Source organism: Anabrus simplex, chromosome 1 (genome assembly GCF_040414725.1).
Source record: "Anabrus simplex isolate iqAnaSimp1 chromosome 1, ASM4041472v1, whole genome shotgun sequence".
Classification (NCBI taxonomy): Eukaryota; Metazoa; Arthropoda; class Insecta; order Orthoptera; family Tettigoniidae; genus Anabrus; species Anabrus simplex.
Window position 1 is genome coordinate 43,090,309 of NC_090265.1, and position 27,714 is coordinate 43,118,022.

At 39.3% G+C, this 27,714-nt stretch overlaps 1 protein-coding gene across 1 annotated transcript in view; it reads right to left on the reverse strand.

Moving 5' to 3' along the window:
- Rrp5 (Ribosomal RNA Processing 5) overlaps nt 1–27,714 on the reverse strand; it is a 385,044-nt gene that overhangs the window by 259,022 nt on the left and 98,308 nt on the right. The window contains exons 7-8 of the mRNA XM_067156013.2: nt 20,797–21,048; nt 14,215–14,429 (exon numbers count right to left, since the gene is read on the reverse strand). Coding sequence (XP_067012114.2) covers nt 14,215–14,429; nt 20,797–21,048 — 467 coding nt within the window. The remainder of the gene's footprint in view (nt 1–14,214; nt 14,430–20,796; nt 21,049–27,714) is intronic.

The window sequence follows — 27,714 nt, forward strand, 5'->3', positions numbered from 1 at the left end:
AAAGTAGCCGATCGATTGCTGCTTGCTGACTTTAATCGATATTTACAATGGGAATAAGATCTGTATCCATTATTATCGAAATGTAAATCGAGTGTCACGGAAATAACAAGATAGACGCACTGTTGTTATTCTGTTGTTCAAAACTGAAACTAGTGAAGAGTAGAAAGTCGAGCGATCGTTTAGGTTACGGGGTGCACGACACAAACTGGGCATGAAAGGGCTCAGCAATATGCAAAGGATGGTTTATATGCCACAGATTCAGCAACAGTGTTTTGCAAGTATTGTAATTGCCGAGGTGGGCGGGAAAAAAATAAAAGATAGCGTTGTGAAACATGTTAAATCTGAAAAACACATGGGTAAGCGATGCGATAACGCAAGTTCAACCCCTGCTGCTAGTACGTCTCAAAGAAAGCAATCTTCTGTGCTTACACAAATAGTTGTAAACGACGAAAAATTTCCAGCGATATCTTCTCGAAACGCACAGTTTCCCAAAGCAAATATACCTCTGCAAAAGCTGGAAAGCAAAGAGCTAAGAGTCTGGACTGCATCTGACCATCAGAAAAGAACAGCAGAGGCTCTAGTGGGGAAGAACATCAACATACTCTGTGATGAAACTAAAGATAGAATGGGCCGTTGTGTTATCATCATCATATTCCAAGTCCCAGCCGGATCGAAAAGAGAGCTGCACATTGTTTCTGTGTACTATCTTGATGCAGGAAATTTTACAAACTGCTCTCGTGCTGTTTTAGAAGCTCTGCACAGTTATAGTGTACCATATGATGCAGTTAAAATGTTTGTTAGTGACAGTGCCCCGTGCATGACCCGGTGTTATGAAACATTAAATGTGGTCATAGGGGATCATTTAATGCATGTACAGTACTGTGCACTTAACATCAGCTTGGTTGGCAATAGTTGGGTCGCAGTGATGACAGATTTAAATCACGGGGTTGCGATGGTAGAGCCTGCATTTTTGAACATAAGAAAGCGAAAATATAATGATTTACAATTCTTAACATCAAATTATGGTGCTTCAAAGGAAGCAAAGCTTTTTCCTGCACCTGTCATAACCCGGTGGAATAGCTGGTTTCACGGCTGTCTTCTATCTGAGTTCTTACTTTACTGATGATGGTACATTTTTCAAGATGTCTGACATGAAAGACATCAACAACTGTGGTATTAAGTACCCGACTGATCCGAGTGACCGAGAAATGAATACGCTTCACTCCCGCATGGTTTATGTCACAAATCATGCAGCTGGATTGGTTGACCCCTTACTGAACTTGAAGGGTCTCTGTATCCTACCTCTCATCTCCTTTACCCCAAACTGCATAACCTTGATGCCAGTTTTACCTTCATTTGTGAGGGGAATTTTTCGGCAGCAACTAATGATGCTTTGAATAAGCTCACTCCTCTACAGCAGGCTACATGTAGAGACACATTTGTCAAAGATGCTCATTCTTCACAGTGCAAGCTAGCCACATTGAAAGCTAAAGACCCCAACCATAAGCATTTTGTGTCCATTTTTCAAGCTTTGTATCCAAGGAATATAATTTTGAATAACACTGATAAATTAGATGAGCTTGAGAAATTGTCTGGAGTAACAGATCTCTCATGAAATATCTGGTCTGGTTACTGTTATCTGAAACATGCAATTCAAACCCAGATAAAGGAAAGTGAAAAATGTGGATGTCATGCTTCATTAACTGCCGTTCAGACAGAGTTCAGCAGATTTGCTACATACTGTCTTGAGTTGTCGTGGACCCCAACCAACAATGTACAGTAGATAGTGAGCGCATGTTGTCCCATTACAACACAGTGGTTACAGACAGACAGACTGTGCAATTTGAAAATAAGCAATGCCGAAGTATTCACAATGCTTTCGTTTGAACAATGAATTTGTATTGTGTGTGAACCAAGGACAATAATTGCACTTCATAAAGTTGAAATCGTTAAAATTAATAATATGATGCGATTATTTTAACTTTGTAAGTAGATGCTATTTTTGGAAAAAATAGATGCTAATTTTGAAACAAATAGATGCTAATTTTTCAGGTCCCTACTTTTTCCTGATGTATCCATAAAAAGCTGTTCCAGAATGATAAATGATCCTTATCCTCGATATATTTGAGATTCGATATGCTCGATGTCACTTGATATTACTTGATATCACTGATATTACTGATGTGATTGATATCCTCGATATTATTGATATTATGGAAATGTGAGGACATAAATATTTAAGATCAGGATATTTAATTCAAGATAACGGATTGATGCTTAGTAATTCTTCCAGATAGATCTGTGAATTTTACAATAATAATTAATGTAGGAATAGTATCTCACTCATTCATTTATTTTTTAAAAATGAATCAGAGATGTGAATTTAATTTATAGGAACAGAATTCACAAAATAAATTTAGAATTACTTTCTACTTTTCAATGTACATAATTGTAAATATCTTTTAGACAATCAAAGATCTATGATGAATTGATTCAACACAATTAACTAATTTTAACTGAAGATAGATGTTTTCTTTCCAAAGATACCTCATTTTCTTTTCTTTACTTGATTTTCTATTATAATTATTGGCATTTTATAATATACTAATATAAGCAGATATTATATAGTCTACCTTAGGTTAAGTATTGCGAATTATACTATGTGAGATTGATTGATCGGCGTGCCTGAGACGTCCATTGACTTTATTGAAAATAAATCAGCCATCGAATACAACTGTCTAATAATCTCTGCGAATCCACGACTTCGAAACGAAATGGAAATTGGAAATTAATTGGTAATGAGCTAGTCTGGATTTCTTCGCAGGACCAGCGCAATATAAATTGTAATCCATAATCGTGAAACACACTCCAACTTCCAGAATGGTATAGGCGCTAGAATAACTGACAATATTCTGTACATTATGACCTATGTACTATGCACTCCAGAATATTCAAGAAGGTAGTTTTTTTGTAACGTATCTTTCTGGAAACCTGGCCAAGGGGACGATCTTGACGGTGAAGTTAGTTTTTAGTTACTTGTGGTTTGGAAGTTACTGGAAGAGAGTTATTGTTTAGTAGCACGTGGCTGACACGCCGAGCCAGGCAGTCTCCATGCTGAATTGATCGGTAGTCATCTGTTTTCAACGGTGTTTCAAACTGTAACCTCTGTGGTATTCGGTGTCAGTTGTCAACTGTTTAAGGATAGCGGCTTGGTTGATATCCTACAAGTGAAGTGTTTTTGTTCTGTGATACGGTGATTACGGTTATGTGTATATTAATTTGTGAATATCTGTAAATAAAAGTATTGTACCAACTGACAGCATCTCTTGTGCGTCTGTGTGGCTACGTTAACTGGCGACTGTGACGAAGACGTAAAAATTTACGAGTGAATACGAGTGTAGTAGTTCAAAATACAAGTCATTTTAGAGAATATGACACTCAAACAGCTCAAAGACGAACTTATCAAGAGGAATCTCCCGACAAATGGGAAGAAGAAATCGCTACAGGCGTGACTACGGGAAGATGCCGACGAATCAGAAGATGAGGCAAATATAGCCGAAATGTGTTTTAACATAATGACTATGATCAGAGCACACAACGAACAGAATAACAAACTCGCTGACAAAATTTCAGACGTAAATGACAAACATTCAGGCAAATTTTCAGAAGAAATTTCTCAATCTAACTCAGTTTTAACGAGACAAATATCACACGTGTATACAAAGGTTTACAAAATTGAATAGGGCCTAGAATTGACCATTTCAACCATAAATGACATTTCAACCGAAAATGACAAAATTTCATCGCTTTTTTTTTTTTTTGCTATTTGTTTTACGTCACACCATTCATCGCAAATTAGCGACGTCAATGATCGTTTAACGGAGCAAATATCGGACATCAGGTCAAAACTAGAAAAGGTTGCCCAGATTGATACTAGAGTAAGCCAGCTGGAAGGGGATATCTTGGACCTCAAGAAAGAGGTGGAAATTCAGGTTTCCGGAATAAAACAACAGGTTGAGAGGAGGATTTCTAATATCGAGGAAACTTTGAAAGCTGTACATCTGCCGTCGAGGGAAATCTTGGGAGCCATATTTCTGCTGTTGAAGGAAGGACAGAAAACCAGATTTCGACAATCAAGGAAGATGTGCAGAATATAAGGGAAAGCATCCTTCACACAGTAGAAAATAGACTGACTCAAACAGGACATACCACCACACCTCTAATCTCCTCAAACCTAACCGGCAGTACAGCACACCTAGACCCGAAGGTGATTATAGAGAGCCTTCCGGAATTCCATGGGCGACTGGAGGAGAACCCGACTAGCTTCGTCAAGGGATCGGTCAACCTATTACGAAGGACTAATTTACCAGAGGACATCTTCGTGCAACTCATCACACCGTGATTAAAGGGGCAAGCCGCTACTTGGTGAAACAACTTGAAGGGATTAAATCTAAATGGAACGGACCTGAAGAGGGAATTCCTCGCTAGGTTTAATTCTGAAGGGGTGAAGAGCTCCTTGAAAAAGAAGCTACAGACTGAGGCACAACCCACTGGCATGAGAGCTAGCGCCTTCGTCCTACAGAAGTACCAACTCTTCAAGCGTGTGCATCCTGAGGGAAGCAGAAACGAGATCTTACCAGATATCACAGAGCTACTCCATGATAAGATTCGGCCCCTAGTGAAAGTATCACAACCCAGATCCTTTGATGATGTACGCAGAATCATTGCCCAGCTGGAGGAGGAACATAAGAGCAAAGCTACGAAAGAGCCCAGCGCAGTTAGGAAGTGCTACCCGTGTGGAAGAGCGGGACACCTGAAGAACAAGTACCCAGTCTTGACCTCGGAAAACTAGGTCCAGCCCATTCTGGATTGAGGGGAGATGGGATCAAGAACGGTAATGCACCTCAAGAACTGACAGATAAGTAACCCTGTCAAGTAAGAGAGGAATTGGTCAGATAGTGAGTCGAATATGACATAGATGTTGATTCCCATAGGGAACCTGAAATATTTGTCCCGAATGAGTAAATTTATAACACCAATATAAATGGTCCGTTATTAGACATAATAAATTTTCCAGCTAACTCATTCATGGTTGCCAGCGTTTCGCCCCCGTGTGAGTATGCTAAGTACCAACTGATGAGCCCAACTTTTGACACCATTCTGTAGGTCTGAGAAACGTTTCTGTAGGGGCTAATAGAATGTGATTCTCTTTTCGCTATTTCCCGAGATTAAGTGGTGTTACACAGTGGCACTGTACAACCGGTTGCCACGGTTAGCGATGTATAGTACGCGAACCTGTTCATGATCCCTGAGCTCCATAGTGCTGAATGGGAACTTGGGATCAAAGAAAGGTTTGCGTACTATACAATACAAAGGGCACTAGGAAAGTTTTGCAATGTGAGTGAATGCTTTAGACTTTTTCAAAATAGTTTCCACCACACTCAATACACTTCCCCATACGTCAAAACCAGTCACTGAACCAACTATGCCACTTTTCTTCGGTTACATTTTCACACTCTTGATCCCATGCTGCCAGAAGCTCCTCGTTGGATGCAAACCGCCACCCTTTCAGCTTCATCTTCACTTCTGGGAAGAGTGCGAAGTCACATGGGGCAAGATCAGGACTGTATGGAGGGTGATCAAGCACAGTCAACCCTGATCTGCCAAGAAAATCCAATTGTTACATTAGAACGATGTGCTGGAGCAATGTCGTGATGCAAGAGCCAAGTGCTGAGCCGTGACCTCGGACAGAGCTGCTTGAGAGCCTGGATGACCTGAGGCAGACAAGACTCACTGTACCACTTCGCAGTAACTGTCCTTTGTGTTTCTAGCACAACCCGAGTCAGGATGCCCCGTTTAGTGAAGAATACTGCAATCATCCTTTTCTTCACTGACCTTGACTTTCGTACAGTCACAGGAGTACGCTCAACTTCAAACAGCCACACCTTGTTCTGGGATTTTGTTGGGACATCGTAATAATAAAGCCAAGTTTTGTCACCTGCAACGATGCTATTGACGTTACGTCAAGTCCCATTTTCAAACTGTTTTAGCATTTTTCGGCAACATTTCACTCGATGTGCCCTTTGTTCCTCTGAAAGTGAATGGGGGCACCCAAAGGGAACAAACCTTTCTAACATGGAGATGGTCATGTAGAATAGGGAACATGCATGATCCGGGGTTTTAATTAAAAATATGCTAATCTGATTCAAAATTTCATGCAGAATTCAAAAATGTGATCAGAATGTACAAATAATAACTCCAAACATGATAAAAATCTACGAAAATGTCACGTCACGCAAGTACGCGATCTCATTGGTCTGACGTCATCGTACAGGTTGACTGAATTAGCAGACGAAATAACACATAGTGTGCTGTGAGAAGCAGGATACACTTCGCGTATTTCTACTTTACGTTAGTGTCTAGTATGGTTAAATTCGAGGTCTATACATTGGATAATAATCTGAGTGGTATATTTTAGACTTAAAATGAATCCTGCGCAGACAGTGAGGCAGAAAACTTGTAAATGGTGTAGAGTTCCGATGTGCAATAGCACATCGCATACCATACCAAAAAGTGTTTATACATGTTCCAAAGACGCTAAAACTATGGAGAAATGGATTTTGGCGAGCCGGAGAAATGCTGGTGATATATCGGAAAAGTCTACACTTTATTTTTTGAAGATTTTAACGTATGATGAATTTGTTTGAATTTTCAAATCACTTTTCCATGTCAGCTGTTCTAGCGGTAAAACTTTAAATTTTAATGTATGATGCTTTATTTAAATGCTTCAATTACATCTTGGAATATGAAAGTAATAAACAGTACATTAAATAATGCTGATTATTAAAGTATTCTCCAAACCTAACCTATGTTTTGGGTGATCCATGTCAAGATAATAAATCAAAGGGGTTATGAACCATTTTGACAGCTCTAATTCTACCAATATTTCTTGGCATGGGACAGTTATGTATGTCTTTATTGAAGAGCTTAATTGGTAAAGAAATTTAGGCCATATCTAAATACTCTATAATGTAGCAAAGAATAGGCGTGTACATCATGAAAGGAAACAACGTGAATTTAACAAATGTATAACTCTACACAAAACCAATGCTTGTCTGTTGGGGTCTTATAAGTTAACAATGCTCAATTATAATAATTATCATAATATTAATGAAATAAATAACATAATTGCACACAGGTGAAAATAGTGATGTAGGTGTTTAAAATATTATCCAACTTTGCCTGAGTTTCAGGTTATACAAGCCAAGTCAATAAACCGAAGGGTAAAAATACCGCGCGAGTTGGCCGTGCGGTTAGGAGCGCGCAGCTGTGAGCTCGCATCCGGGAGATAGAAGGTTTTGAACCCCACTGCCGGCAGCCCTGAAGATGGTTTTTCGTGGTTTCCCATTTTCACACCAGGCAAATGCTGAGGCTGTACCTAAGGCCACGGCCGCTTTGTTCCCATTCCTAGGCCTTTCCTGTCCCATCGTCGCCATAAGACGGTGTGACGTAAAGCAAAAAAAAATAAATAAATAAATAAAAGTCACAGCACCCAGAGACATTCCTGTATTGAGCGACTAAAATGTCACCAGGACACTTTTCTTTCCTGATATGCTCAGCTTGTTAAAAGCCAAATGTAATTAATGTTATTGGCTTCACGCCCCGCTAACTACTTCTACGATTTTCGGAGACGCCGATGTGCAGGAATTTAGTCCTGCAGGAGTTCTTTTACGTGCCAGTAAATCTACCGACACGAGGCTGACGTATTTGAGCACCTTCAACTACCACCGGACTGAACCAGGATCGAACCTGCCAAGTTGGGGTCAGAAGGCCAGCACCTCAACCGTCTGAACCACTCAGCCCAACTTGTGAAAACTAGATGAAGTCATATTTATCTTTATCATGTTTAACTTTTTCCCTCCACAAAGATATTTAATTATCTTTCATGGGCCCCGGAAATGGGTAGGCCAGTTGCCCCAACACCACAGAAGCGGACTAGTACTATAATGCTACCTATATGTTTATGTTAGTGCTGAAATCCGATTTCTTACTTTACTAATGCTGAAAGCCCGAAAATGTAATGTTATTCTTTAATAGGGGAATCAGTCTAGAAGGAAATGTTAAAAGTGATGTGAAATCTATCCAGGTTCGTTGTTATCTTAATACTATGGTTTACAGTACATTGCACGTATATAAAGAACGCCACTTACAAACTTGCTTGTTATCCGCTAATTTCTGCGGCCACAAAAGTCACATTTTTCAAGAATGATGACATCTACACATGGTAGATTGTCTGACTGTGCTGTTTTGAACCTTTCTTCTGTCATTTCGAAGTTATTCGCGATCATGAATAATAAACAATCGGCTTTTAGCAACGGCTGATGCACAACGGCTGGCAGAGCTCCATGCGGTACTGGATCGTGACGTCACAGCGCGCCGCTTACGTCAGAGGCCGTTTCACTCGCCTTGCGGAAAGGCACTATTAAATATTTTTTTAATGGTAGAAAACAAGGCAACATACCACAATGTAATACGTTTACGTACTATTTCATTGGTGTACTTTTCAAAAAAAATATTTTTGAAAATGATGCATGTTCCCAATTGAATGAATAACTGGTGCAGGGTTGTGGAGAGTCTCTTCTACCTGCCGATATGTCAACCGCCCCTCTTACTGCAACATTTTCCTCGCAGTTTCAATGTTTTCCTCAGTCACTGATTCAGATGGTAGCCCAGAACGAGGATCATCTTCAACCCCAAAATTTCCCCTCTGAAACTCTTTGTACCAGCGGAAAATTGTTGTCCGATGTGGACAGTCTTTCCCCAGCACAGGAGTCATTTCCTCCAGGCACTGGTCAACAGTTAATCCACGAGCAAAATTGTAGCGGATAATTGTGCGATATTCACCTTAAGACCACACTGACATCTTAACTTGCTTTCAATCCCACTGCTTGGTAACAATTGGTGTGAAGGCCACACCTTGCTGTCTTCTAGACCGGTTTTCACCCCTCTTTTCATCCCTCACCATAACAGGGGTGTCCAGCCAACCGTTTTTGCATATTGCAAAACTTTCCTAATGCCCTTTGTATAATAAAGAGGCAGTCGTTTGTCAGCGAGTTTTGTGTGAGTGCGGGGGGGAGGGGGGTGAAAGGAAGCAGCGTGGTTACTGCAGTAGTTGCCAGTGGTGTTTATTACTGTTAGGCCGCAAATGTAAGACCACCCTTGATTTTTCACATGAGATTCTGAGAAATAAACGTCGTCTTGGATTCGGAGAAATACGGTATCACTCCAGAGGCTTCTGTGGCAAACATTTCGGTTTTCTTCTTCAAACGGCGTCAGCTAACCGAACCATATATGTATCATGAAAACATTTCAAACGCATGTAGAGAAATAATAACCTCCTCGCTAAAACTTTACATGGGAATAACCTTTCCTAAATTTAACTAGACACGAGAAAATATAAACTATCCTCTGAAATCAGTGATTTACTCTGCCATATCTTGAGGTGTATCACATTCTTTCTTACTTTCAGTATACAACATTAAAATTAAGAGATTTTCACTTCAGCCTTTATTTTTAACGAGTTAACAACTGCTATTGGCCACGTTATTTACACATTCATAACAAAAACGTGTTATCCTCTTTCATTTCGAATTTTCAATAGAGAACAGCAGTCCACGGGTATTACTAATCGACTCCAACATCGCCGTCAAATGTTTATGGGAGTGCCCGCAATTGCACACAGAGAGAATACCGTACCGAACATGATAGATCGCATATTGTGGCAAATGTTTCAGTTTTCTTATTCAAACAGAGTCACCTATCATAACTGCGCCTGTTGAAAGCCAGATCCTTATTTTTAAGTATATTTCATGCTTGTTATGTACATTAATTACATCAGGATTTACGTAAATAGCTGTACATGAGATCAGAGAGACCACATTGTTTAGATTATATGCTATCGCCCGCATAGTGACAAAAGTTCCAGGAGATGGAAAGAATAAAAATTAATAATAGGAAAAGTTTGCCACATTTATCGTTATCTACAGGTGTGAGAGTATTGAGTTTTAGTATCATAAAGCTTAATTTCGTACATTCATCGACTCTTTTTTATTTTTTATTTTTTATTAATGCATACCCTAGTATGTTTTGTTTGGCGTCTCTGAAAATCGGATAAAGTACGTGGGGACATAAATTATTATTATTATTATTATTATTATTATTATTATTATTATTATTATTATTATTATTATTATTTGCTACATACGATGGCGAATAAAACAATCGTTATAATTGGATAGCTTTGATCATGTTTTAGAATTACATCTCTCCAAAAAATACCTATATTGGCCCGAGTTAAGAGATATTAAACGATCACTTTGTTAATGATCTCGCCTGCTATATAAATAGCAACAACCGTGAATATTTCTCAACTAAAGCAAACTCATTTCCTCATCCCAAGGTGAGGCAGCTCTTTTTAGACACACCCCCAATGTAGGGAAGTTACATGTACTGTTTTTACCACATATCAACCTTCCTACCATTAGTAAATCTCTGACAGTACGGTACCAGGAATCGAACTCAGACTACTGAGAACGGCAGCTAATCGAGCTAACCATTACGCTGGCCGACATTAACTACAATACACAGACATATAGCGTGACTGATGCATGCTTGCAATGCGCGGGTCGGACACGAAGCTATTCACCTATTTGTGCGATGTCATCAGAGCTGCAGTAGGCCTACGCTACGGAGGCAGACATTTCTTAACTACGAAACACAGATGTACCGCATGACTTCGATGTGTGTTTTCAGTGCGTAAGTCGTTCGGTTAAACAATTCACAAATTTGTGTGATATCATAAGAGCTGAAGTAAGACTCGTACCCGCTTCGAAGCGGAATCGTTCATCACTGACAAATTACATTGGGGGGGGGGGTCATGTATGCGAGATTTATTTTTTGCATTTTTTACATCTCAAAAAGCCAGGGAGGGTAAAATACGTGAGAGTATCTAATACACGAGTAAATACAGTAATGAAGAAGATGCCCAAGAATGATCTGCATATGGAAACTACAAGAATCTTCTGCAAGAATATATAAAAGAGCAAAGCCAGCGAGAGTCCCAGTCAGCCTTGAGAGAGTTAGTTGTGAGTGAACACATGCAGTCAGTCACAAGATAGTTGCGAGTTTGTGACGAGTCGTTTCAGCGAGAAGCGAGTATGTCAAATGGCAATGTGGAGCTCAGCTCAGGTTGTGATCTGTGAAGTGAGCTGTTCTGAAATCACTATTGGAGAACATAAATTCGACATGCCACATGCAACATGAACAAAGTGATCGTAAGTAGTGATTATTACAGTTTATGAATTTCATACTCTTTGTTGTTCTGTACTGTGACTGTCGAGTGGAAAACTGAAACGAGAGTGATCATGTAACTAAAAGTAAACAGTAGTCTAATAAATTTAGTGGATAGTATGCACACTTCCTTTTCTATGAATGAATGAATGAATGAATCAATCAATCAATCAATCAATCAATCAATGAATCAATCAATCAATCAATCAATCAATACTGATCTGCATTTAGGGCAGTTAACCGGATGACAGATTTCCTATTTGTTATTTTCCTAGCCTTTCCTTAAGTGACTGCAAAGAAATTGGAAATTTCTTTTCGAGTACTGACTTTAGTTTTAGGAACCCTAATAACCTCTACATTATTATCATTTTTTAAATTTTTACATTTATTTATTTGGGAAACCAAAACAGCGAGAAGCCGAATTACAGAGTTCCGCAATGAAATACATATTTACAATAGAGTAGAACAAGGCAAGCATAAAGAAAAGTGGAAGAATAATGACGAAAAAACATCTAACGATAAAAATAGAGGAAAAAATGAAAAACTAACAAAATTAGAGACACAACATATAAAAACAAAAAATAAAGGCTAAAGAAACAACAAGAAAAATTGTTGAACGTAAAACGAAGAGAAGAACTTATAGCTAGGCACAGTAAGATAAATACAGATATAACACTTAAGTAATGGTATAGTACAGTAAAAAATAAATAAATATTATATTATGTACAAAAGAGAGGACAGCAATGAGAAGAGGAAAAAGGAATATGACGAAAATGAACTAGGTTAAGTTAAGGAAGAATCGATTAAAGGAGACATACGAAGAAAAAACGTCCAAGTTCCTGTCAGAAGATAAAGAGTTAAGGAGGGTTGGTATGCGGATAAATGAACTGTTTTGGACTAGAGAGAGGCGGGAATACGGAATATGAAGGGGCGTATTAATCCTGGTTTTGCGAGTTGGAAAATGTAAGGAAAAGAAGGATGCAGGTTCAGGGGAACGAAATAAACCATTAACAGCGTTATATAGGAATCTAAGGTCGGCTACTTTCCTGCGACTAGATAACGGGTGAAGGTTTAACTTGTCTAGTATCTGATTACTGCTCAAGTTTCGACTATCAGATACTCTGGCTCTAACAATGGCACAGAAGAATGACTGCACGCGGTCAATATGATTCAGATTAGTGGGTGAAGAGGTAGACCAAATGGGAGGCGCGAATTCAATTATCCGTAGGATGCAAGATACATAGTAGGCTCGGAGGGCGTGGATATCGGTGATGTCAGAAAATCTAAACAACAAACCGAGAAGTGACATTGCTTGTGCGGTTATCTTTTGTATATGCGGGACAAATAACAATTTACTGTCAAACATCACTTCTAAGTCATTTTGTTCTGTTAGAGTTGGGAACGGGTTACCGAGGAGGGAGTATTTACTGAGAATAGGGGATTTACGAAGCGTGATCGAAATAGAGGAACACTTGGCAGGATCAGGCTTAAGACTCCATGTGGAGCACCATTCAGAGAGTGAATTAAGCCCACTCTGTAAGGAGTTTACGTCTGATAAAGAATCGATTTGTTTGAATATTTTACAGTCATCTGCAAATAGTAGAATTTCACAAGAAACGGAGGATATAGAATTAATGAGATCGTCAATAAATAAGACAAAAAGAAGCGGACCTAGGACACTGCCCTGTGGGACGCCAGAATGTACCATAAAAAGAGTCGAACTGAACCCATCAAGAACCACACGCTGAGTTCTGGTATTGAAGAAGCTCTGCAGGAGAGTTAGCAAGCGACCATGGACATTAAAACGTTCTGAGAGTTTATAGGAAAGAAGTGCGTGGTCTACGGTATCAAAAGCCTTAGCAATATCAATGTAGCACACGTCCAATTGAGAACCGGCGTTAAGAGCAGATGTTGCACGATGGAGAAGAACAGCCAGATTAGTTAGGCAGGAGCTACCAGGAAGAAAACCATGCTGTTGGGATGATATATAAGGAAGTGTGAAAGAAAGAAGGCGCTGGTGGATAATCTTTTCACGGATGAGTGACAGAGTGGGTAATATAGAAATCGGACGATAGTTTCTGACATCAGACCTCTTTCCACTTTTAAACACCGGAGAGATGTTAGCGATTTTCCAATCGTCAGGAAAGTAGCCGGCTAAGAAGCAACGGTTAAATATAACAGCAATAGGATGGGCAAGAGTCGTAGCGGTATTCTTAAGGAAGACAGGACTGAGACCATCCGAACCAGTAGGTTTATTTTCTGGCAGGGAGGAAAGTATGTTAGGAAAAACTTAAAACGGTCCACCTTTTCAAGTAACGAATAGACTTCTGACTCAGAGGTGGAAAGATTACTGAGACTATGAGAAGGAACAGAATCAATAGACGGAAAATCTGGGAACTGAACAGGTGCAACAAAATGAAACGCAAAGTAATCGTTGAAAATTTCCGGTCTGTTACTACCACTGGCTAAATTATCACCCCAAGTCACTGTGTCTGGCACACGCTTTGTATTTTTTCTGCTGTTTATCAGAGACCAGAATCTTTTACTATTACTTCTCACTTCTAGGCAGGCAGAGTTTATGTAGTCTTGGTAATCCCGTTTTAGAAGCTGTTTATGGTGTTTGCGAAGGTCAGAAAAAGTTTTATAGCTGGCTTCAGAAGTTGAGAACTCTATCAAAGACAACTTTGTAAAATGTAACTTCTATCTCCCGGATAATCTTACAAGTAACAGGAAAAACTTTCCATCATTCTCCTCACGACATATACTAGATAACACATCTGCCACCCCACTTACAGGAACCATCTCTGTTTAGGAATAGTATACAAAAGATATCCTCTAAAGAGATATAAATGGCAGTCTCCTTACGCTTTGAGAGTGCAGCTGTAGAGCTGGACCAAGTAGTCATACCCCAGGATACGACACTTATGACGGGAACCTGATGGGTAGAGAGAATTCAGCTGCTCGATAAGAGGTTTCTCCACATCACGCTGTAGTTCTTCGGAGGCATGACGGACTGAGACAAAGCCTCGCAATCCTCTACCGAGTTTCAACAACACGCCTTGTGAAGCTACCCGGATAACCTGCACATACACGTATATCCAATAACAAGAGGTAAATTACACAAAGAGATTTGATACAGATTTTAAAAAAATGTATATACCGTATTTACTTGCGTATTAGACACCTTTTTTCTTTCACTTTCACAGCCCAAAAAAAGTAACGGTGGTGGTGGGGGGGTTACAATATGCAATAAATTCAAATTTTGTGCAGTAAACACATAGCTTCTAGGCTATAAATTATACATGTAAACATTCTACACTATTCTTTAACAGACTTATGATTGTATTTGAGTTATACTGGCTATATATCATTGGAAGGCAGTATTTCAAAATGTAAAAAGACAAATGGTGAACAAGATTTTTAGGCCTACATATAAAGTAAATAAACTTATAGTCAGTTTTAGTTACTCACAGCATGTCATTCGTTTCATCTCATTAATTCCTCTGATTAAGTTGACATCAGGAAGGGCATACAGTCTAAAAACTCACTACGAAGACTCGTCTCACTTCATAATCGACCCGTAGAGAAAAGGGATAAGGGTATATCATATTATCAGAGTGAAAAGGTTAACATAAATTAACATATTAGTTGCCATGGGGTCTCATCAGACCTGGACCTAGGCTGACATCAGCTGGTTGCTTGGTAATGTGAAATGGAATTCTTATACTAACTGCACGCATTCTACTGTGGAAAAGTGAGCCGCGGTATCTCAAGAGACTCTTGGGCAATCCGATGATGTAACACTGTCACACAATTCGGTTGGCTATGCAGAATAGAACACTTACAAAATGACGCAATATGTGACGTTCCTTCCATCCGGTCAGCATAAGATTTTATGTTGCAATGACCAAGCAAAATTGACAACTCGAACGAATTATTTTACATTACAATGCATTTCAGTTCAGTAGGGAGGTGTGACGGTGGATGGTGAAAAGACCTGTTTCCTGTGGAAGGCCTGCCGACCAAGTGAGAGCCAGTGTTCAGCGGCCAAAGAAATATTAGTTGGAGGACAGTCAGCCGGCCAATGGAGCAAAGCAAGTTTATGCCCCGCAGGATGCACTCTTTGGTGGTGGGTTACGAAGTGTATTTTTAGCTCTCCAGCCAGCCAGCTCCCTGGTGGCATCTAAGTTATCTCTCATTTTCATAGACACTAACATGCAATAGACTGATGTAGTGGAAGTAAGCAGACAATATGGCTTGAAGTTCTCGCGCTTAATCTCCTACAAAAGGCTAAATACTGGCCAATGCCTGTTTGGGTCGGCAGCTTTATTTCAAATGCTTGGCACATTAAGAACTCATTACTTAATTATAACAGGGTTTTTTTTTTTCCTACAACTCTCTTTACGTCGCATTGATACAAATAGGTCTTATGGCGATGATGGGATAGGAAAGGGCTAGGAATGGGAAGGAAGCAGCCGTGGTATTAATTAAGGTACAGCCTGGTGTGAAAATGGGAAACGACAGAAAACTATCTTCAGGGCTGCCGGCAGTGGGGTTCGAGCCTACTATCTCCCGGAAGCAAGCTCACAGCTGTGCACCCCTAACTCCATGGCCAAATTATTATTTTGACAAGTTGGAAGATCTTGAGGCTTATAATAATCATGCAGATAAAAGACTTATCTTCCTTGAGCATACTGTTAAGATCCTACTGACCTTCCTTCACTTTAATTTGAAGAAAACCATGTTCCAAACACCAGTATTACAAATTAAAAATAACAAATGCCACACTTCTGTATTGTCCAAGTAACAAGATACCATATTTCTCCGAATCCAAGACGACTGTTTTTTCTCAGAATCTCATGTGAAAAATCAATGGTCGTCCTGCATTCGTGACCTTAATAGTAAAAACACCAGTGACAGCTACCACGGTTGCTTCCCTTCACCTGTCATGCACAAATAAAAACCTACCTTCAACATCTGCATTTTTATTAAGCCTATAGGCTACATCGCTAACTGTGCCTCTGGTTAAAGTCATTAATTCTCAGGAAATAGTGAAGAGAGAATGAAGTTCTATTTGGCGGGAGACTGACTCGCAGCACAGGCGAGCGACAATCCCCTAAATTTTTTTAAATTTAAATATCCCTGTATCATCTTCCACAAAAACATTTCTCAAATCCGCAGAATGGCATCAAAACATGCGAGCCTTCAAATTCTTAGAAAGGCCATGGCTACTCAGAGGCAGAATTGGACTGTGTTATGCATCACTTGACCAAGCGCCAATTCTCAATTTTCCAGATATCTACACCACCTGGTAGCCGAGGCTTCAAACTACATGAAAAAAAATATTCGTACACTCGAACATCGTTTATATGGAAAATAAATCGATTAGGACCATGCGCCAATCTAAATATCGCCTGAAGATATTTTTGCATCAACTGACCAAAGACACTCTCATGCAGTTGAATTTTGCATCACCTGACTAAACGACATTTGGCAGTCGCTTGATCATGTTATGCGTATTGCTCTTTCCTGCCTTTTTATTCCTGTGACAACAGTGAAGTTTCTCCGTGATTGTCTACCATCTTCATATCAACAAAATTATTTAGTGAGTGCCTATTAACACTATTCACTTCTGTTTTGGCATGGATCACTTTAGGTCTTCCTCAAGAGCTCAACGAATCGTCGAGTTAGCAAGGAAGGAAATCTACTTGCAAACATTATTGCAGGTTAGTTGTTCAACCTGTATCACAGTACCACTAGCATACATGACAAATGCATTTTACTTATGGATTGTTTTTCAAATAGTTTCACCATTCTATATTCTCTTCTCATTACGCAGGAATGATGAGCTGGATTTACATCCAGACACCAGCTATTGCGACACCCATTCACGAATCCACAAAAGATGTAATTTTTTCCAGCAGTCTAACAGAGCTGAGTCCAATAAAATGCTGTCATGCTACCCAAAGTACTGTTCTGAGGTGTAATACAGCCACGCCTAGCAATCTTCAGAATGATTATTCAGATTTAGAACTGAGATGCTCTAGTGATTCAAACTTTGTTGAGGGCAGAATGGATGCAACAACATTGTTGAACGTAAGTACGATTTAGTTAATGGAAAAGAAACACATCATATCCTATAGCATTGCCAGACAGATACTGTAGATCAGAGTCGGGGAAGGTTTTTCTAGGAAGAAATACATTCTTACTCCACAATATAATATTTCTGTTTTACAGGAAAATTCACAGTCTGACGATCAGCAGCAGTCTGTTCCTGTATTACTGGACGAACATCACTTCTCTCATTCCCACACAGACGTTTGTTCCGATGTACTAATGAATATGTTGTTTTAGGCTCCAGCATCTCTAATTATGCAGCTAGCCAGACCCATTGTTCAACTCCTCAGCTGATGAATGAAGCATCTCAAATATTGGAAGCTCAAAACAATGATTCTCTGGGAGAAGGGAGACCAAGAAAAGGTCGGAAAAGAAAATATCCGTTTCAGAATCGAAGAATTAGGAAGATGAAATGTATTCAAAATGAAACCTATATCACACAGCTGGGAAATCATAAGAACCCAACGGATTTAGAGAATACATTTGTTCATGTAAATGTCTGAACAAGATAGGAATGCACTGAAAGAAGAGTTTAAAAACTTCTACTGTACTACATCACAGGATGCACAAACAGCTCTTATTTGTGTCACGGTAACAACAAAAGATGTCAAACGGAAGAGAGTGAAGGACTCCACCAAAAGAATAGCCACATGAACTTACACCATCCGCGGCGTCAAAGTATGCAACAGTTTCTTCTTGCAAACATTTAGGATCTCCAGTGGAAAGGTTCATCTGGCAATTAAGAAGATACAGTCACCAAGGGGCGTTGTGGATCGTCGTGGATTGGCTGGTGGAAGGAATAAACTCCCTGAAAATAAACTGAAAGAAATCATAGACCACATAAAGAAGTTTCCACGTTACAAATCTCACTATAGGATAAGCAAGACACAAGCAGAATTTCTTGCCCCTGAAATAACGGTCAATGTAATGTATGATATGTACAAGGACGAGGTTTCAAATCCTGTATCAAAAGCAAGAAGATATTCCTCACACAGTTCAACATCAAAAGGAAACCACTGAAAAAGGACACATGTAATGTTTGTGACACATTGGAAGTTCAGATCCAAAACACAACTGGATGCGAAGCCAAGAATTGAAAAACAAAAATAGAAACTCATCTTGAACAAGCCAAAATTACGCAGGATATGAGATCATCGGACATGTCGAAGGCAAAACAAGATGGCACCGTGGAAGTTCTTTGCTTTAACATAGAGAAAACCTTGCCATTGCCTAGAATTCCTACAAATACAGTCTTTTATAAAAGGCAGTTATAACTTAGGAATACACAGCGGTAAGGATGAAAGAGGACACTGCTATGTCTGGTTAGAGGGTGAGGCAGGTCGAGGGTCACAGGAGGTATCCTCATGCCTGATGAAATATTTAATGGAACAGCTACATGCTGTTGAAGAAGTCATTTCGTGGTCAGATTCCTGTGGAGGACAGAACGGAAACATAAAAATGGTTTTGATGTTAAAAGCTATCTTAGAACAGCATCCCACAGTGAAAAAAATCACTCAATGTTTGCTTGTTCCAGGACACAGCTTTCTCCCCAATGACAGTGATTTCAGGGACATAGAGTGTGCACTGAAACATCAGCTAAGGTTGTATACAGCAGAGGACTACATTAATGTGATGAAATTGTGTAGTTGTTCACAGAATGAAGTCTGAGGATTTTAAAAGTACAGATTTACTTGAGAAATAAATTGTGAATCGGAAGAGAAATAATTTGAGAGGGAAGATAAACTGGCTGAAAGTAAAAGAGATAGAGCTACATAAAGACAAACTATTTAGCATCTTCTTCAAGCAGGAATATAAAGGACAGCCAGTTGAAATAAACATTCAGAAGAAGAAAGCTGTTGGTTGTCCTTCACAAAATGGCGTGACCCACTATTTTAGCAATGTGTTAACACCTCTGTGGCCGAATAGAAAACCCATTTCAGAAGCGAAGCTCAGCGACATACGCTCTTTGATGTCATTTATTCCAAAAGATGCCACTGATTTTTATCGTAAACTCTGCAGTCATCCGGGTATTGAAGATGATATTGATGGATTCAATTGCCAGCAACTTTATTTCATTGTTGAAGATGAAACTTAGATGAAGCTGATGATACTTCCCATTCCTGTGTCAGATTGAACATTCTGAAGTTTATTTCAATTTCTGTTATTAGTGATATCAAGTAGATAGGCCGGCATAAGTGAAACCCATCTGTAAAATATCAGTATGTAATTGTATAGATAATATGTTTCTTTGTATGTATTGTAATGGTATTGTAGAATAATAAACAGAAATTTCGTTCAACATTACTCATAAAACTGTTTATACGTTTGTTTACCTAGATTATTACCCTTTCGTAGTAACAATCCCCAATGTAAAATATAAGTAAAAGCATAACATTAATATGCATCACATGACCAAGGGACAAAATTGTCACTTGGTCAGTTGATGCGAAATAGAAAGAATGAATTACTTCAGAAAGTTAAAATTGACTAAGCGACATTTTATGGAAAATCAGACACTTAATGACTTGCTACGCAGTTGGTAATTGGTCTGTAAATAGAACTGACCTTAGTCCTTCTTATGGTGAAAGAAATCTGCCAATTCATTCAAAACTCGAATTTATATGCTAACAAACGCGTTCACGTCAATATCTCGAAATGACAATTTGGCGCTTGGTCAAGTCATGCATAACACCGTCCAATTATAACGTGTCTACTCTACCTGACACTTAGTAAAATTAACGTAATGTAATATTATTGTGTCGCCTTAAGAAAAGTATGTACTCTACTGTTCCTATCACGAGCCACAGGCTCATGGGACCTTTTGCAATCAATCAATCAATCAATCAATCAATCAATCAATCAATCAATCAATCAATCAATCAATCAATCAATCAATCAATCAATCAATCAATCAATCAAATCAGGTATTGCAGGCAAATTTTCAACGGGTTCTCGTCGATATTATGATGCCAATTTTAAGTTAATGATAATTAAACACACAGAAATGTAGAATAATTGTGAAGCAGTAGAAAATACGGCATAACCAAAGCCAATATTCGGCATTGACACGAAGACAAAGAGTGTCTAAAAATGTGTAATGTACAAGAAAGGCATTCATATCATTTCACAAAGCACTTTTTAAGCCTGATAACATTTTTTTTTTTTTTTTAAGGAAAATATGGGGATCACCTTGCATTCAGGGTCGTCTTGGATTCGGAGAAATACAGTACTATCATGGGGTTCATTTCATGATTTTTGGCATCTAATGTGTCTTGATAAATGTTGTTAACCTGAACTTAATACAGTACATTAAAAAAAACTAAAACTAACCTTTGCATTGTCAACAACATCTCCAACGTTTAAAACTTCAAATGGTGAAGGAAGCGGTTGAGCTGGACAAACATCGTTCAGCAGAGTCAAGTAGACAGTCTTCACAATAGGCTGGATATATAGTATTCTTGCAGGATATGAAGAGCCTACAGCTATATCTTTCAACAAGCTGAATGGCTCATTCAGATGATCTTCGTGGACATAACCAACTTCATTCTTGCCAAATCTCACCTGAACTCCAGACTGCACAATCTAGATAAAATTATATTCAGCATGTAAGTGACAGAAATAGAATAAATACACATGCGAATATAAATAATCAAAGAAAACTAGGAAATAGGAAAGGAACACACACACACAGGAGAAAACAACAAGGTACTGCATGCTAAAGTAACAAAAGAAAGGTAATGTAAAGACAAAAGTTCTAAATCAATCTTCCTAAGTATACGAGGAAAAGTTCTCCGAATCACCGCTAGATGTCAGTGCTAGAGCAACGAGGTTCCCGCGCAATAATCACACATCCTTTGTGAGTGAACACGTGGCGCGTCAGTGCTCTAGCTGCAGGAGTGTGGTAGTGACGATTCTTTGTTGTTGTTCTGGCGTAGTGATTTGTGACAATGGGAAAAACTGAGATTCGAGCAGTGATTAAATACTTTGTAAGGAAAGGTATGAAAGCAAACAAAATTCATGCCGACTTTCAGAACACACTGGGGGACTCTGCTCCTTCATTTTCAACTGTTGCCAAGTGGACCAGTGAGTTTAAATTTGGTCGGGAGAGCTTGGATGATGATCCGCATAGTGGACGGCCAAAAAGTGTTATGACCCCAGAATTTATCGCAAAAGTGCATAAAATGGTCATGGAGGATCATCGACTGAAAGTGCAGGAGATTGATGAAGCTGTAGGGATGTCTTCTGAACGGGTATGTTATATTTTAACCGAAGAATTGGGTATGAAAAAATTATCCGCAAGATGGGTGCCACGGTTCTTGACATTGGACAATAAACGCACCAGATTGGAAATGTCCGAACAAAGTCTGGCCCGTTTTCAGTGCAACCAACAAGATTTTGTGCGCTGGTTTGTGATTACAGATGAAACTTGGGTCCACTACTATACCCCAGGGACAAAACAACAGTCAAAGCAGTGGAAACATGCTGATTCACCACCACCAAAGAAAGCAAAAGCAGTGCGTTCGGCCGGAAAGGTCATGGCCTCAGTTTTCTGGGATGCAAAAGGCATTCTGCTGATAGATTATCTTCCTACTGGCCAAACAATTACGGGGCAATACTATGCAAACCTCCTAGACCAACTACAGGAAAAGATACGCGAAACAAGGCCTGGTTTGGCAAGGAAAAAGGGTCATCTTTCATCAGGACAACGCTCCACCGCACACAAGTGTTATTGCCATGGCAAAACTTCATGAACTGGGGAACGAATTGTTGCCACATCCACCTTATTCACCTGATTTGGCACCATCAGACTTTCATCTATTCCCCAAGCTGAAAATTTTCCTCGGTGGACGGAGATTTTCTACAAGGGAACAACTGACAGCCGAATTGGAGAGGTATTTTGCAGGCCTGGAGGAATCTCATTTTCGAGATGGGATCAAGGCATTGGAACATCGCTGGACCAAATGCATTAGTCTACAGGGAGACTATGTTGAAAAATAAAAGCAGTTTCACCGAGGTAAGATACTTAATTCTAGTACATTCCGAGAACTTTTCAAACCACCTACATACATCTAAAATCTATCTTCACAAACAAAACCATAAATAAATATCTGGAGAAAGCAAAGATCACTGAATATCCTCTGGAAATAAAGAGCAGTACCCACACATAGACTGTATAAAGCTAGAAATCCCTGCGTCCATATCTATAAAGAAAAGGATTAAAGGAACAATTAGAGATAATAATAATCTTATTTGTTTTACTTCCCACTAAATTTTTATGGTTTTCAGAGACACCAAGGTGCCAAAATTCTGTCCCACAGAAGTTCTCTTATGCGCCAGTAAATCTACCAACACGAGCCTGATGTATTTCAGCACTTCCAAATACCACCAGACTGAGCCAGGATTGAACCTGCCAAGTCCAGCTCAGAAGGCCAACGCTATACCATCTGAGCTACTCAGCCTAGCAACAATCGAGATTAAGAAATGAAAAGGTTTGAGAAAAATCTTGAGGCCATGAGTTAAAAATGGAATTCATCACCATAAACATAACTGAGAAACTCCGCCATTGTCCGGTCCCAAGTCCGGAATGAGAAAGGAGGAGGGTTTGCTGGTCTGGCACTCAGCTGTAAAACTGCCAACGCCGAGCGTAGGGCGGCGGGAAATAACCTGACTCCCTAAGAGGGCCAACGGCTTCGCGCGAATGAACCCCTTTGGGTGGGGTGATGGTCCCCACAGTGGAGGTAATGCCACTGGAATCCATTACGCAGCGTCTGTTCTCCAGGTTAGGGGCGGCTGCATAAGGTGTCTGTACTCCAGAGGAGCGGCCTCATTATCATCTCACTGGATCACATCCAGATTTGTAATTTGGGACCTAGTCCCACACAGGTGACACCTTGACAGTCAACCATGGAAGGTCTTTTAAGGAATACTCCACCAGCTGAACAAAAAGTTCAGAGAAGGCAGCATTCGGATGCGGTGGGCTGCCACCTGAGAGATACCAGGAAGTCGGAGGCATGGAAATACCCCAGTACCACATACATGAACGAGACAAAATCAAGAATCAAACCAAAGCAGATAACTTACTTCTCTACACACAATATAAACTCACTCATGCAAACCGGTAAACTAAAAGTGATCACCGACATAATGGACCAACACAAAATTCTTATCATGGGATTACAGGAAATTAGAAACACTGAACAGGATGCCTTGGAATCTCAAGGGTACAGACTTTATAAAGGTATACCCAGGAAGAGTGCGATGAAGAATGTCCCACAATTTGAAACAGGATTTTTGGTCAGCCTTAAAATAATAAAGTCTGTTCAAGAATTCAATCACAGTCTCCACGACTCTCAACGCTCACCTTAAAGGCATCTAATAAAATCTATACTATAATAAATGCCCATGCTCCCACTAATGATAAAAACAACTCCTCAGAAGACCATGAGGAAACAGAAGAATTTTGGGACCTATTGGACCAGATCACAGATAACATCCCCAAACACCATGTAAAATTATTAATAGGCGACTTCAATGCTCAACTAGGCAGAGAAAGAAAATACCGTGACATCATTGGAAAATGGCCAGCACACAAGAAAACAAATAAAAATGGAGACAGACTAATTGACCTGTGTAGAAACCATAATTTAATCTCAAAATCTACATGTTTTAAGAGGAAACCTCAAAAACTCAAAACATGGAAACACCCTGACTACACTAAAAGGAGAATGGCAACTGGATCACATCTGCATGGACAAATACCAGCACAAAGAGATCTATAACGTCAAAGTCCTCCGAGGAATACACACAGGTTCAGATCACTACATAGTTAAAATTAAAATTAAACTCACTCCCCAGAGGAGACAACAAAAGCAAGCCCTTAAAACTAAAAGAAAAATAGATCCTACCTAGCTAATCAACAATAAAAATTACCAGAAAGCAACTGAAAATATAAAAATCACAGATAAACTTGAAAACTTAGTACACAACCTTAAACAAATTGCAGAAGATCTGGCTCCAATTAAACCATGTAAAAAACACCAATGGTGAAACAGTGAATGTGATGAAACAGTGGAGAAAAGACATCAGGCATGGCTATTGCATCAATCCCAAAAAACAGAAATATCCTATCAAAATCTAGTAAAACAGAGAAAAGAAACTACCCAAGTCTTAAGAAGAGTAAAAAGACAACATCATAAGGACACACTGCAGTTAACTGAAGAACAATTCAATAAAAATTAAGGGACTACTACAAAACCTTCAGAAAGCAGCTCCAAAAATATGAACCCCCGATCCTACTGATGAAGGATGAAAATGGTAAGCTGGCTCATAACAAAGACAATGCAGAAATTTTGGCTAAATATTTCAACAAGCTTTTAAATTGTGAGGAACCTACAGAACTCCTTCATTTGGACACCAACACCCCGATAAAAACACCACCAGAGAACATCAATCTCCCCACAATAAAGGAAGTCTACCAAGCTCTGGATAAATTAAAAAACTACAAAGTGCCAGGAGAAGATCAGACCTTTGTGGAAATCTGGAAATATGCAGGAACATCACCAAACGTTGCCCTCCATCAACAACTTGTCTCTATCTGGATTAAAGAACTACCAGAACACTGGACAACAGCCCTCATTCACCCATCGCACAAAAAAGGAGACAAAACCGACCCTAATAACTACAGGGGAATCTCGCTCCTAGACATAACATACAAAATATTTTCAATAATCATCCTTAATAGGATAAGTTTACAACTTGAGAAAGAACTAGGAGAATATCAAGGAGGTTTCAGACCCTGGAGGAGCTGTCCTGATCAAATCATGAGTCTTAAGTTGATAATGGACTATAACAGAAGAAACACAGATATGCTGATAACATTTGTAGATTTCAAAAAAGCTTATGATTGCTTCCATAGAGAATCTCTGTTTAAAATTTTAAGACACCTTGGACTACACCCCAAATTAATAAATATGATAAAATTGACTCTCACCAACACCAAATCAAAAGTGAAGTTTAGTGGTGAAACATCAGAGACATTTGAAATTAAAACTGGTCTACGGCAGGGAGATGGGCTCTCACCACTATTATTTATTTGTGCTCTGGAAATGGTAATGAGGGAACCTGTACAGTGTAATATTTTGGTAACATATGGTATTTGTAAATAGTATATTTCAGTTCTATATTTACTGGAAGAGTCCAGAAACTTGTCACATGAATTTTTGAACAGGGTGTGTTGCCTTTTGTTGGTTATGTATTCTAGAAAGTATTTTCTGACTGTTCTGGAAATGGAAGATTCGCGATCGTGCGTATTCGAGAAACTTATTTAAAGTTTGCGACTGAAGTAGGAGTTGTAATTGGTGAATCTGGGTGGTGATAGGCGGCCTCATGCGTTCTGATTGGCTACTCCAAGGCCAGGGTTTACCTTTTAAAGAGAGCGAGGCAGCATTTCGTGGTCTTGGTCTGTCTGTGGTCTGTCTGTCTGGTCGCCCGAAGTTTTGACGACGTCTAGCTACTGGGATGCGCCACTTTGGGGTAAGCACTCATGATTTCTGTTCCAGCTTAAATTTCCTGTAATGTTCGCTTGCTTTTTCATATAGGAGTCTGCCCTAAACTCACCTAGATTCGCCACTTAATTATTTATGATGCCTTAGCTTTTCAGCTGGGCTTGCCCGTTTGTTTTCGAGGCATTCCCCGTTCCTTGTTTCGCTAAATATGTAAATTGTAGTTTATATATTTACCTTGGGGTTTTGCCTCTGGTAGTTCCGTGTCACTTGATGTACGCCAGAGTCTTTGAAAAGTACGTTTAACTTCACTGTAAATTGTAATAGCGTATTACGTTTCTTCTTACCTACTAAATTGCATTGTACAACTGGATTTGTAACTAGATGTATAGTTTGTTTGAATCTTTGAACTTATAGGAAGCTATTCTCAAAGAACGTGTATTAATAATTGGTGTGTCTCAGCGATTGAGGTGATCCAGAAAGTGACCAAGATTGGATTGGGACAAAGGAACAAAAGAGGAAGTCGGCTGGTTGAATTCTGCCCTGATCATAATTTAGTCCTTGCCAATACTTGGTTCAAACACCACAAACGACGGCTGTATACGTGAGTAACAACACAGTAAAGGTTTCCACCTATTCAAAATATATTCACAATATTTTAAAATTACATGGAACTAGTTTCGACACATCTAGGGGTCATCATCACCCACATTAAAGCAAAGATCACTCTTGACGAAATCCTAAGAACATGTCATTTTAAAATATTGTGAATATATTTTGTATTGAATAGGTGGAAACCTTTACTGTGTTGTTACTCATATGTTATTCTCAGTTCAATACGGACCAACAACATGAAATTTATAACCCTTAAAGGCTGTATACGTGGACGAGACCTGGAGACACTGGAAGGTATCAAATAGACTTCATTATGATTAGGCAGAGATTCAGAAACCAGATGTTGGATTGCAAAACTTTCCCAGGAGCAGACGTAGACTCTGAGCACAACTTGTTGGTCATGAAATGCCATCTGAAGTTGAAGAAATTGAAGAAAAGAATACAAAAAGATGGGATCTAGACAAGTTGAAAGAAAAGAGTGTGAGGGATTGTTTCAAGGAACATGTTGCACAAGGACTAAATGAAAAGGCCGAAGGAAACACAGTAGAGGAAGAGTGGAGAGTCATGAAAAATGAAGTCAGTAGGGCTGCTGAAGAAATGTTAGGAAGGAAGAAAAGATCAACTAAGAATCAGTGGATAACTCAGGAGATACTAGACCTGATTGATGAATGACGAAAATACAAGAATGCTAAAAATGAAGAGGGCAGAAAAGAATACAGGCGATTAAAGAATGAAGTGGATAGAAAGTGCAAGGTAGCTAAGGAAGAATGGCTGAAGGAGAAGTGCAAGGATGTCGAAGGCTGTATGGTCCTGGGAAAGGTAGATGCTGCATACAGGAAAATCAAGGAAACCTTTGGAGAAAGGAAATCTAGGTGTATGAATATTAAGAGTTCAGATGGAAAGCCACTTCTAGGGAAAGAAGACAAAGCAGGAAGATGGCAGGAACATATCCAACAGTTGTATCAAGGTAAAGATGTAGATAATTTGGTTCTGGAACATGTAGAGGCTGTTGATGCTGATGAAATGGGAGACCCAATTTTGAGGTCAGAGTTTGACAGAGCTGTGAGTGACCTAAATAGGAACAAGGCACCTGGAATTGATGACATTCCCTCTGAATTACTGACTGCCTTAG